Source organism: Gymnoscopelus microlampas, assembly GCF_963454915.1.
Source record: "Gymnoscopelus microlampas genome assembly, chromosome: 7".
In the NCBI taxonomy this organism is placed as follows: domain Eukaryota; kingdom Metazoa; phylum Chordata; class Actinopteri; order Myctophiformes; family Myctophidae; genus Gymnoscopelus; species Gymnoscopelus microlampas.
In genome coordinates, this window is record NC_139944.1 from 17,216,280 (window position 1) to 17,230,367 (window position 14,088).

General features: G+C 43.2%; 1 protein-coding gene across 1 annotated transcript in view; it reads left to right on the plus strand.

Moving 5' to 3' along the window:
• Positions 1–14,088, plus strand: part of rhobtb3 (Rho related BTB domain containing 3) — a gene marked incomplete at its 3' end in the record, with an annotated part of 49,483 nt that overhangs the window by 18,640 nt on the left and 16,755 nt on the right. The window contains exon 8 of the mRNA XM_084062401.1: positions 11,903–12,012. Coding sequence (XP_083918527.1) covers positions 11,903–12,012 — 110 coding nt within the window. The remainder of the gene's footprint in view (positions 1–11,902; positions 12,013–14,088) is intronic.

Below are 14,088 nucleotides of genomic sequence, written 5' to 3' on the forward strand. Positions count from 1 at the left end.
ATGCCGCATAATACTTTGAGTCACTGGATGGCTTTCACACATTGTCCCAGTGGTCTGAGTGCTGTGAGGATGTACTCTGATGATTCATGACTGCCTGCTGCCCCTCAACAGGCATGTCAGCAACTCTTACAACCTTTTATACTTGTGCCACGCACAGAAAATAGCAGATCTACAAGCTCAGCGGTGCAACGCTGAATAAATCAGGCTTTACTGGGCGCCCCGGGGGGCACAGACACACAGACACATGCACACATGCATGAGTGTGTGTGTGTGTGTGTGTGTGTGTGTGCGTGCGTGCGTGCGTGCGTGCGTGCGTGCGTGCGTGCGTGCGTGCGTGCGTGCGTGCGTGCGTGTGTGCGTGCGTGCGTGCCTACACAAATGTTTAGAAGTGGAGGATGATTATAGGGTTAAGCTTGCTTTATGTCTCCGTGTGAGTGCCTGTATGAATAAGAATAAGCGTGCATTTACTTCAATCATAGATAGAATATGTATGCACCAGGTGCACGTGCACGAGCTGGTGCTTCTGTGCATTTGTAATTTTGTATTTGCAAGTGAGAGGTGTGAAGGGAAGATAAATTCTTGAGAAAAGCGCTGTGAGCTTGAGAGAGTGGGCGAGGTGCTGAATAAGATGAGAGTAAGGGTGAAAGTGGCATTTCTGGAGATAAAGAGAAGAGAAGTCTAGAGAGTGGCTGGCCTGGTCACAGAGTGTAGGCTGCGAGCGTCGTGATTGTATGGGAACGTCGTGATTGTATGGGAACGTTGTGATTGTATGGGAAGTTGGGAACATAGTGATTGTATGGGAACATCATGATATGGGAACATAGTGATTGTCAGTGGTGTAAAGTAACTAAGTACATTTAGTCCTGTGTGAAGAATGGCCAACCTTGTATGTGATGAGCTTGTTTTTTGTGGGATTTTTTTTTAACAATGTGTTCATTGTTCCTTTTTTGATAACAGCGACAACAACAAAACACTCTTATACTGTACATACAGTGAGTACATATACACTCCAGCCTACATCTCCCTCCCCCGCCCCCTCCCAACATCCCCTTAAACAAGGACTCACATTCCCCGAAAGTCATACTAACAAAAACATAACATATAGACAGTAACATATTATAATACATTCAATTAAATTAAATTAGAAAAGGACACAAACATAATATAAAACAAAATAAGACAACATTAAAATGAAATACCACATAGGTGTGTATCCTCAATCACCACCACAGGCAAAAAGTCTGACTCTGGGTCACTGAATGTGACCCTAATCCCCCCCCCCCCTCACCCTCCTCCTGTTGCAGTAGATCAGTGGTTCTCAAACGTTTTCGTGCCAAGGACCCCCACAATGATATGTATGTATTATTAACTAATTTCGCTGGGTACCCCCCCAAGAACCCCTGGGGGTCCCCGGACCCCACTTTGAGAACCAATGCAGTAGTTTACCGACACTTTGTCTGTGTGTCTTTGTGTATTTGAAGAGAGAGCCCTCGCATAATCACATCCGTAGCATTTCAACAGTCTTCACAGCTGGTCAGATTGCTCCATTGATAAAAGAACCAATGCAAAGGAACAATTCTCCATGCCTACAATCATTTCCAAGAGCATAAGTGTTATTGCGCATGTGTTTCGATTACAACTGATCAGCCATGATGAATGTGTTCTTTCTTCACCCGTGGAAACATGATGGGCTCAACGTGCTCATGTCTGCCGCTCTGCTGCTGTGTGACTTCTATAGGCTGACCACGCACTTTCATTCATTTGGATCATTTTGAGTTGACGGTTATGATAAGAATGTAGGCAGAGATGGACAGTATTTTAAATACTTTACATCAAATACATCAAATACCTTTTTCGTATTTTGTCATTTGTATTGGGCTGGGACGGAAGAAATGAGATGAAAGAGATCTAGTATTTTCTGTATTTTAAATACATAAAATACATATGTTATTAGGTCATTTTATTCTCAAATTGACACATTTTGAACATTTACACAGGTTTATACTGTGGAATAAAAAATACAAAAACCCACAATGTCACTTCTACTCCGCCTCTGGTTGGCTTACCCACCGTCAGAACACATTCGAACACAAATGAGAGGCGGAGTAGGGCAGGTCTTGAGACAGACTTCATATCACCTTGCCTCAACTAGTGAATGCAGCCTTGTGGAAATGTCCTTATGCATTACAGATAGTAACCCATAAATGATCAGACAAGCCTAATATTTGATTATTTGTGGTGCTATGTTTCAGTATCCTGTTGTCAGTATCCTTGTGTCAGTATCCTGGTCAGTATGCTGGTGTCAGTATCCTGTTGTCAGTATCCTTGTGTCAGTATCCTGGTCAGTATCCTGCTGTCAGTATCCTTGTGTCAGTATCCTTGTGTCAGTATCCTGGTGTCAGTATCCTTGTGTCAGTATCCTGGTGTCAGTATCCTTGTGTCAGTATCCTGGTGTCAGTATCCTGGTGTCAGTATCATGGTGTCAGTATCCCGGTGTCAGTATCCCGGTGTCAGTATCCCGCTGTCAGTATCCTGGTGTCAGTATCCTGGTGTCAGTATCCTGGTGTCAGTATCCTGGTGTCAGTATCCTTGTGTCAGTATCCTGGTGTCAGTATCCTGGTGTCAGTATCATGGTGTCAGTATCCCGGTGTCAGTATCCCGGTGTCAGTATCCCGGTGTCAGTATCCCGCTGTCAGTATCCCGGTGTCAGTATCCCGGTGTCAGTATCCCGGTGTCAGTATCCCGCTGTCAGTATCCCGGTGTCAGTATCCCGGTGTCAGTATCCTGGTGTCAGTATCCTGGTGTCAGTATCATGGTGTCAGTATCCCGGTGTCAGTATCCTGGTGTCAGTATCCTGGTGTCAGTATCCTGGTGTCAGTATCATGGTGTCAGTATCCCGGTGTCAGTATCCCGGTGTCAGTATCCCGGTGTCAGTATCCCGCTGTCAGTATCCCGGTGTCAGTATCCCGGTGTCAGTATCCCGGTGTCAGTATCCTGGTGTCAGTATCCTGGTGTCAGTATCATGGTGTCAGTATCCCGGTGTCAGTATCCCGGTGTCAGTATCCTGGTGTCAGTATCCCGGTGTCAGTATCCTGGTGTCAGTATCCCGGTGTCAGTATCATGGTGTCAGTATCCCGGTGTCAGTATCCCGGTGTCAGTATCATGGTGTCAGTATCCCGCTGTCAGTATCCCGGTGTCAGTATCCCGGTGTCAGTATCCCGGTGTCAGTATCCCGGTGTCAGTATCCTGGTGTCAGTATCCTGGTGTCAGTATCATGGTGTCAGTATCCCGGTGTCAGTATCCCGGTGTCAGTATCATGGTGTCAGTATCCCGGTGTCAGTATCCCGGTGTCAGTATCCCGGTGTCAGTATCCCGCTGTCAGTATCCCGGTGTCAGTATCCCGGTGTCAGTATCCCGGTGTCAGTATCCTGGTGTCAGTATCATGGTGTCAGTATCCCGGTGTCAGTATCCCGGTGTCAGTATCCTGGTGTCAGTATCCTGGTGTCAGTATCATGGTGTCAGTATCCCGGTGTCAGTATCCTGGTGTCAGTATCCTGGTGTCAGTATCCCGGTGTCAGTATCCTGGTGTCAGTATCCTGGTGTCAGTATCCTGGTGTCAGTATCATGGTGTCAGTATCCCGGTGTCAGTATCCCGGTGTCAGTATCCCGGTGTCAGTATCCCGCTGTCAGTATCCCGGTGTCAGTATCCCGGTGTCAGTATCCCGGTGTCAGTATCCTGGTGTCAGTATCCTGGTGTCAGTATCATGGTGTCAGTATCCCGGTGTCAGTATCCCGGTGTCAGTATCCTGGTGTCAGTATCCCGGTGTCAGTATCCTGGTGTCAGTATCCCGGTGTCAGTATCATGGTGTCAGTATCCCGGTGTCAGTATCCCGGTGTCAGTATCATGGTGTCAGTATCCCGCTGTCAGTATCCCGGTGTCAGTATCCCGGTGTCAGTATCCCGGTGTCAGTATCCCGGTGTCAGTATCCTGGTGTCAGTATCCTGGTGTCAGTATCATGGTGTCAGTATCCCGGTGTCAGTATCCCGGTGTCAGTATCATGGTGTCAGTATCCCGGTGTCAGTATCCCGGTGTCAGTATCCCGGTGTCAGTATCCCGCTGTCAGTATCCCGGTGTCAGTATCCCGGTGTCAGTATCCCGGTGTCAGTATCCTGGTGTCAGTATCCTGGTGTCAGTATCATGGTGTCAGTATCCCGGTGTCAGTATCCCGGTGTCAGTATCCCGGTGTCAGTATCCCGCTGTCAGTATCCCGGTGTCAGTATCCCGGTGTCAGTATCCCGGTGTCAGTATCCTGGTGTCAGTATCCTGGTGTCAGTATCCCGGTGTCAGTATCCCGGTGTCAGTATCCCGGTGTCAGTATCCTGGTGTCAGTATCCTGGTGTCAGTATCATGGTGTCAGTATCCCGGTGTCAGTATCCCGGTGTCAGTATCCTGGTGTCAGTATCCTTGTGTCAGTATCATGGTGTCAGTATCCCTGTGTCAGTATCCTTGTGTCAGTATCATGGTGTCAGTATCCCGGTGTCAGTATCCCGGTGTCAGTATCCCGGTGTCAGTATCCCGGTGTCAGTATCCCGGTGTCAGTATCCCGGTGTCAGTATCCTGGTGTCAGTATCCTGGTCAGTATCCTTGTGTCAGTATCCTGGTGTCAGTATCCTGGTCACTATCCTCACGCCTTATGAGGTTGTAGATCTGAGATTTTAAACATTTTTTTTATTTTTTATTTTTACTTCACGCCTATAATGACAGGCCCAAAATAGGATTAGTAATTGATCATTTTATTAAATGTTTTTGCTATAATTGATTAGTTTGATTAACTGTTGCACCCCTAATATGACCACACTAATATCAGGCATGTGCGTGTGAACACACATGGTCAGTGCATCCCCCATCATGTGGCCTGGATCTCTCTGCTGGAGGTTTTGTTTACTTGGCTGTGTGTGGACAGTAAGCAGCCTGGGACTTGCACTGGCGTGCTGCTAACACTATGCGACTGTGTCTCTCTGTATATATTGCAGCATCAAATTACTGAGCTTGCCCACTGGGTTAGTACTGTACGCTTCTGCATGCTGTGCTTGTTTCGCCCCATGTGCATATGTGTTTTTCACATACTGTAGAGAAGAAAGACACCCTGCGTTAATGTGGGTGTGTGTGCGCACGTATACGCGCACGCGCGTGTGTGTATGTGCACGAAAAGAACTGCTGTCGAAAAACGTTGGAGTTGACTCGAGTGAGATTGTCCCATGGGATGAGAACGATGATAATGTGGGCACGGGCTGCTTTACTGCCGTGTCCAGTCACATAGTTCCATTCCATTCCATTCCATCTCCTGCCAATGCATAACATTCCACCTGTGAGCCCATCCTTCATTCCTAATCCTCGCCACAGCCATTGAGCTAATCTGTTATCGCAGCATGTGAGGTCTGAACTCTGCAGTCATTATACAGCACCATGTGTTGCATGAATCCCTCTATCAGCCGAAATACAGCCGTTATGAACTGATGATGATGATGGTGGTGGTGTCCAGTCATGTGCTTGAAGGCCACCCTTTCCCTCAATGGTCTGCTTGATGATGAGAGATACAGTCAAGCTGCTGGGCTGCACTGGGTCATTTAAAGGAATGTGCTTGCTTGTACTGGGAATGTACTGGAGGAACGTACTGCATATGATGCAAATGTTTTAATATTTTCAAGTCAATTTTCAAGTATAAATCATGACTTTTTCTTCCATTGGCATTGGACTAAAGACCAGACAGATTCATAATAATAAAGCAATAAGCCCCAAGAGGCCATGGCCATTTTTAGAACAGTTAACCCCTTGAACCCCAGCATCCCTATTCTGGGGGGAACATTCACCGATAAAATAGCCGATCTACGACGCATTGGCAGCATGTAGATCGGCTATTTTCGGTAAACAGATTTGGTGTGAAGGGAAAAAAGAGCAGACCAAGTACAGAGCCAAAGGTCAAGTTTACTTAGTATTGAGGGTTTAAGTGGTTAAGAGGCATTGTTAGGCACAAGGCAGAGCAGAGCGCCTAAAACCCCTTTGCTGTTTTAACCCTTTAAAACTGGGAAAGCATCTGTGTCATTTTATTCTTTGGCTATTCAAAAATACTAGATACACAAGCTCATAGCGCGTCCCTTCGTGCCACGCTATGAGCTTGTAGATCTGCTATTTTTGGGGGGGTCTCAACATATTGAGACCCTTGTGAGAACGAGCCCTTTTGCGGCTGGAAGCAGTACAGAGGCGTTTGTAAAGTACAACCAAAAGGTGTGTCTATTCACCGACATCAAACAAGACAATACAGGAGCTCCAACACAGGTGACAGACATGGTGTTGCCTGGCTCTCATTCTACCTCCAACTGAACAGGCTTGCTACTGGCAGCATTTTATACTCAGCTGAGCAGCTGAGGCAATTAGGACTCCACCATGTCAAGGGGTAAATCAACAGATATACAAATACAGAAATATATAAATACAGAAATACATATAACATTAACTCATAAAATATCTTAAAACTCCATGAACTACACCACTAATGATTCTCATACTACAACTTTACACAAGATCCCTCACAATTCCAAATACACATTACAACCCCCCTCTGCCCTTCTGACTTGGTCCAGCCCAATTACACTGGCAAACAGAACAGCCAACTTTGGTACATGTTAAGCTTTCAATCATTACTCAGCATTACCCATATTGCACCTCTCACACATTCCACTTAGTCTCTATTGCACTCATATTACACCAATTGCACTTGCCAGATATCACCAAACATGTTGTCTCCATAGGTGGACTAGTTAGCTGAGTGGCCAGCTCAGCTGGACAGGACAAAACTCAAATGTTCAGTTAAATGTAATCAACAATAAAATGACTGCATTCCTTTCTGTGCAAAGTACAATGTGCAAATTATGCCGTGCAAATACTAAAGTGACCATATGCTATGCAATTAATCCATCCATAAATAAAGGTTACAATGTACATGTGCAAATGGCAAGTAACAGAGGACCTCTCTGTTACAACCCCCATCTCAAAATGTAACATATCATTTATATCAATTATATGTGATATAAAAACATGATTTTGGGGATCCTTGACATGAAAAAGTTTGAGAATCACTGATATAGAAACCTACGTTTTTCAGAAAACTATTAGGACTTAGGAGACATTTGTAAAAGTGGCCTCAGGTCTTAATGGGCTAAGATCACGGTAAACCACGGTATCCCGTGGCTTATTACTTTTATGAATATCCCAATCTCATCAAGTGACAGTGAAAACCATGACAAATGTCATAAATGGGCCTGGAGGCAGGCTTGCAGAAAAACAAATGATTTTTAACACATCGGGTGCCGAACACGGTCTGAACCCTGAGTTTAGTCTTTTTGTTTTTTTCGTTTTTCTCCGCGCGGGCGGGGCTAGAGCAGCTCTGGGAGCACCCATTGTAATCCTGCGAAGGAAGTGCCAGATTGCTCACTGAAAACAAAATTATTTTTCCCATCCGCTTCCTGTCTATTTCCTACTTTGAAACGCCTATATCTCCGAATCTGTTTCCTGTGGGGAAAACCGGTCATGCGCGATGCGCGATCCCCCCCGTTGTAACCCGCGAGGGAAATGTTATGGTTCCAGGCTGTAGCCAGGATCATGGTACAACATGAATCGATGCTTTTTTTTGCGTGGATTTGCTTGTAACGCACGCGGAAGCTTTAAACAGCAAAGCGTAGTCAATGGGGAGAATGCTGGCACCCACGGTAAGTTGTTATGAAAAAATGCTGGCACCCGATGTGTTAATTGGTTCCAACTGAAGAAAATGCTACTCAAAATCCAAACCACTTAAATTGAGAGGCAAAGTGTCAACCTCTCCCATGGCAGCCTTCCTGAGCTGTTTACCTTATACAGTATACTCTGCAGACTCCACCCTTGGATTTCAAATCAACCAACCACAGTACAATATCAATCCACCCAATATGCATAAGCTAGGCACCCCTCAATCAGCTCTTCAGGCACCAATCTACACAGCTAGGCTTCAACATCAGCATCTTCCTAAGAAAATAAACAAAAAGGCATTAGAGATTCCAGTCACAACAGATTGTTGACCTTCTGTGTGACTGAGAATTACAAGCATAACAATACATTTCACTATGCTATGCACATAGAGAAAGTTTGTCTGCAAGAGGCTGCTCTGTGACACCCTATTGAAACAGTTTTTGATAACAATTTCACTACAAAATGATGTATTGAAAAAAAAATAGTCCCCAACTGCCTGCTCGAACAAGGCGATGCGAAGCCTGCGAGCTAGTTTAGGTAGATACACTCGAGAGGTTTACACGCATGTGCAGCACTATGTGGGTGATGTATGTGCTCACCTCATTCATTGGAGAAACCTGTGTCAGTCATTCTGTTCCGCGTTTTTCTCCTCAGTGGCTTGAACTTGCACGTGGGCATTGACCATTAGCATATGCACTTTCCCAAAATGTAAGCTCTTTATTAGCGTTTTTGTCAACTCTGTGTAACTCTAAGCACCAGTTTCGGCGTTACTGCGCATGCGCGGCATCAGGCCATGGACTGGGTTGTCATTGTTACGGTTGCGTCCAGGCTATGGGATCAGTAGCCGCTGGGTGGACTTAGCTTCACACACACACATACAGAGAACAGCAGCACAGCGTAGGCAGACCTGGGTCACAGCCACAAAGTTATAAAGAACTTTGGAGAAATTTGGAAATTAGGAGCCGTGTCTACACAGAAAGAAGTTTATGCGCAGAGGACCGTTTTGGATATCATCTCCATAGCACTCGCACGCAGATTGACACATGCAATGTTCGAATGAACGTTGTGTTATTAACAGTGCTCCTCTCCAAAAGTTCAACTATGCATACCGAGCGCATACTAACCCAAAAGCCTGCATATAGTTTGCCTGCACCCCAGGTATGGACTAGTAGATGTACAGTTATATACTGGATCTCCCTGCTTTTAAATGGTTACCTTCTAATGTGCTGAGCAGGGATTAATGTATGACAGAGCCTGAAGGCTAAGATCAAATATAATATTCACACTTACATTTTATAAATAAACTATGAATGTTCTCGATCTATTCAAGAGTTAAAGGCCAGAACATACTAGACAGAGATGGGGATTGACGTACGTCAGGGTTGAGGAACTGGCATACGTTCTTTACATCAGTTTCTTATGTGTGATTAGGGTCAAGAAGCTATATACCTATTCATCCTCTAGAGGGAAGCAACCAGATTTGAGGGCTATTGTTGCTGGACGTATGGTGAACGTACCCAGAGCTCAGAGCTCAACCTGACGGATGACAAATTTGACGAACAAACCCCCCATCCCCTTTTTGGCGCCCCCTCCATTCCTAATGTTAACTAAAGGGTCTTACGTCGAGCATAAATGGGACTTTATCTGACTGAACTACATGGAAGGTCCTGAATATTGTAAACAAACAAAAGTGTGAAATGAATCAGTACTGAGCAACTGCATGCCCTATCTCTGTTAAATAGTTGTTCACAGCATCTGTTTTTGTAAATAAAAATTCACTACAAAATCAAACATTTTGAAACCATGTGCTTGGTGCAGTAATACAGACATAATGCGGTCACAGGTGTGTGTTTATAGAGCATTTTACAACGGCTTTGAACGCCGCTCAGCCAGCCATAATCATAATTTGGAAATAGATTTACGAACTCACAACACTAAGCTTATGCTGTACGGTATATAGTACTATACTGTATACCAGTAGTTCTCAAAGTGGGGTCCTTGAGTGGGTTCCCCAGCAAAATCATTCAACCCATTGAGACCGGGAACGCATCTCAGTGTCATTTTTAGATTTCTATGGCTATTAGAAAATAGCAGATCTACAAGCTCATAGTGCGGCACAGAGTGCCGCACTATGAGCTTGTAGATCTGCTATTTTTTGAAAAATCTTGAAAATGTGTGCAAATCTTTGAATATATATATTTTAAAGCAAACAAATGTAACTCAAATCTTTGCTTCTGGGGATTCTAAAAAGTGTCTTCTAAATCCTACAGTTTTTTTGAAAAACTTATCAGTGGTTCTCAAACTTTTTCATGTCAAGGACCCCCAAATACATTATATGTAGTTGGCCGCGGACCCCCAATATTGTGTAATAGGGTAGGGAATCCCAGAAGCAAAGATTTGAGTAAAAAAAAAAAAAAAAGTACCCTTAAAAAAACAAAAACAAATATTTGCACGATTTTTCAACAAAAAGAATGCAGATCTACAAGCTCATAGCGTGGCACTATGAGCTTGTACAGTATATCTGCTATTTTTGAATAGCCAAAGAAATCAAAAAATGACACAGATGCATTCCCTTAATGGGTTAATATAGCATACAAATATAAATCTAAGTTCACAACTGTTGCGATATGTCACCATGGCAGCTTGTGATGGACAGTTTCATTAATATTCCATTTTTGCCAGGGACATGGAAAATATTAATTTAACCAAAAACACATTAGCCTAGCCCTAAATGTATACTAATGGACTCCTAATGTGTCACAGGGTCTATTCCAATGTCTGCATTAACTACTGAGCCACTTAACCACCAAAAAAATAAATAAAACCTAATTATTTTGGATAATAATAAGTCTAATCAGTACAGACAGTGCTTCCATTGCAAAAAGGCCACTTAGCTGCAAAGGTGAGTGCTGGCTTTTCAAAGGACAGTGTTACTTGAGGACAGAAGGAGATCAAATCAAGTTCTACCAGCTAAACCATTGGTTTGGTTTGGCAAGGTACGGTAGCTAGTTGTGGATTCCATTAAGGTGATCAGGTATTCTGCTGTTGATGAGAAAGTCCAAGGCGTGCAAATGTAACAATGGAAAAAAGACACACACTACAAGCTACACTTGATTTGATTGACGTAATAAAAACATGTTCAATGCTTCTCACGGAAACATCAAGGATAAAATGCCAATGGAACACTGGAACAAGGAAACTTCAGAGACAAAAAAGATACGTAGGCCTACATGATGAGTGATTAATGAAGGGCATGCCAGGATTTCAATTGAATGCAGTGTCACAATAGTTGGAGAAGGACCCAGGCTGTGGATGGATGGTTTCCATGGATTAAGATTGTTGAGTGTTATTATAGTTATTATTGTCATGGACAGTTTGAAACACTGTCTCTCAATTAACGACAACCATCTGTTTTTGCTGTCATTTTTTCACTGTGGTCTCTCGCATGCCCTTGACTTTAATTATTTTATTGTCTGACCACACACCACATACAGTCCGTTGTCTTAAAAAAAAGAAAGACATTTTTTTTCTCCAACAAAGGATTGAAAACATTTAGCTATTTTCACAGAATTGAGGCAGCAATTAGAAATATTTTTTCTGTCTGTCTTGTTGTCACCTGATGCAATTGTGTACAGGTAGGCTACCATGTGCAATACTGCAAATCTCCTGCACATATTTTTGAGCATGTTTGTAAAAAATGTGCCACGGACGTAGACATGTCTTGCCACGGACACCTTTGTCCGTGTGCGGTCATGTTGATGACCTCTGGATGTGACGCGTTGTGAGCTTGTAGGTCGGTTATTTTCGAAAAATAGTGAAAACATTTGAAGCATTTGGAATATTTGTGAAATATTTTAACAACACAAATCTTGTATGGAAGGGGGGGGGGGGTATCCCTGGCACAAATATTTTCAGCTGGGGGGTCCAGCAGACAAATACATATTAATTTGGGGGGTCCTTGACATGAAAAAGCTATGCAAGAAGTGTGTGTGTTTGTGTGATTTTGCTCAGTGTTCATAATGTATCTTTGTGTGGTTTTAGTCAGTGTACATAATGTATCTAGGCATTTGTGTGGTTTTAGTCAGTGTACAGAATGTGTGTGTTGTTTTTGTTTTGTAGGTGCGTGGGAGTGGGAGCATCTACAGGAGGCCCTGGAGGAGAAACTGAAGAGCTCGCTGGCGGTGTCTCAACTCATGGAACGCATACGCTCTTTTGTGGGTAAAGAAAAGGTGAGGTGACCTTAAAAAGCTACAATTCGGTAGGCTAGTTATTTTGATTGATTGATTGAATACTTTATTAGTCAGAAATGTAAACAGCATGCGGTACAGTCAGACATTAAGGCTAAAAGGATATCACAAAAAAGTCCTGGGGTCTTGTTTCCATTGTGGTCTTATGTATTCAATTAATCAATAGCATAAAACATTCACACAAAAACACATGTCATCAATAAATACAAAATATGTAGAAGGGAGAAAAAGGAAAAACGGCGGCAGTGAATTACACCTCCCTTCGATGGGAATTTACAGTTACCTCCCCTTGTGGTTTCCTGATAGATGTTTTTTCAGGCTCATTTTGAAAGAAACCAGTGATACAGGGCATTCCATACTTTGGTGGCAGAGTAGTAGAATGAGAATGTTTGTTCTAAATGTGGGTAGTACCAGATCATTGTTGCTCCCTCTAGTGTTGTGGCTGTGGGTGTAGTGGGTGCTGCAGCTAATCACATTCAAAATGGGTGTGTTAGATTTAGGTGTGCCAATGTTCAAGCATTGACAGTAGTCAACAGTATTGTCAATGCACATTGGCACCCCGGTAACTGAAATAACTTTTGAGCTGAAATACGTGTCTCATCATCAAGCGAGACATATATAAGCCTTTACCACATTCAACCTGGTGTCATCATAGGCAAACATTTCCAAAAATGTCAAAATATATACAGTGTTTTTTCAAATAATTTAAACACATTTCAATTTTCTTTTTTTTTTAATCGACTTTCTGAATGTTCAAAAATAGATATCTACAAGCTCACAACTCGTTGCGTCGAGTAGCCTTGTGAGCTTCTACGTTGGCTATTTTCACTGTTCGTAATGCAACAAAGTATATACGTAGGGCTGAAGTGGTTAAAAACTGGTTACAAAATCGCAAAAAATATGTTAATTATACTGTATGTTTGCGGTGAACCATGTTGAGTCTTTGTCAAACCGTGCTTTTGAAAAGCGTGAACACATTTTAATATTTTAAACCATTACAAACAGAATTCCACAATTTACCCAGTTGTTGTTTGTAAACTATGCATTATTAATTATGAGCATAATTACATAATTATCGCTCTTAATACCCTCTATGTTAGTTACGGATAGTCAGCATAACACAAGCACAATACAAAGCTCAAATAATTACACGGTGCCACTGAAAATGTCACTGGAAGGCAGCTACAATATCTAATGTTATGTTGTGAAATGCATAATTATGGCTCAAAGGGAAACATGTGTTCGTACCCTAACGCACTGTTTCTTAGCGTCCAGGGACCACCAGGGGTCAAAATGGACCCTTACCATCTGTACACTCTCAGAGTTAAGTAAACACTGAGGAATTTACAGTGTAGACTGGGGTCAGAGAGATTGTATCACAAAAAGGTTATCAAATGGGGGTCCATGGCCTACTGCATATCAAACAGGCGGGGTCCTTGAAATGATAACGGTTGAGAATCACAGCCCTAATGGGTGTGGATGTGTGATATGGTTGCTTGTGACAGGCCGCTGGCATCACGGCGCATGGTGCGTGCACAACCAACGCATCTGGATGGAACTAGGTCTTTGACCTGAGGCAGTGTGCAGGGGAACTGACACATACAGACAGCAGGGCCACCTTAGCATTGAGTTGGAACTTATTTATTAGCGCAAGACATCTTTAAAAACATAAGCAAATACTGTGCCACGGACTAGACAGGTTAGAAGCCCAGAAATGGCTTATGGAAGAACCGTACCCTAAAAATACACAATCACGGAAACTATACGCAAAAGAATAGATTCAACTCTGAGAAATATTAACAAAACGTGTACATGGCAACAACAAAAAAAAAGACTTCAACATGAAACGTTTGACATAGCCTACAGCATATGCACAACAGGTAGACACACAGTACATAATGTATGTACACTACATTCATACATAAATACATACTGTACATACATCCATAATTCACCCAGTCAGGAGGATTTGATATGGTTGCTGCTGGCAGGAAAGGCACCTCTCCAGTTGATCCTCCCAATCCCTGAAAGCAGATGAAGTTTCAGGTTTTGTGTCAG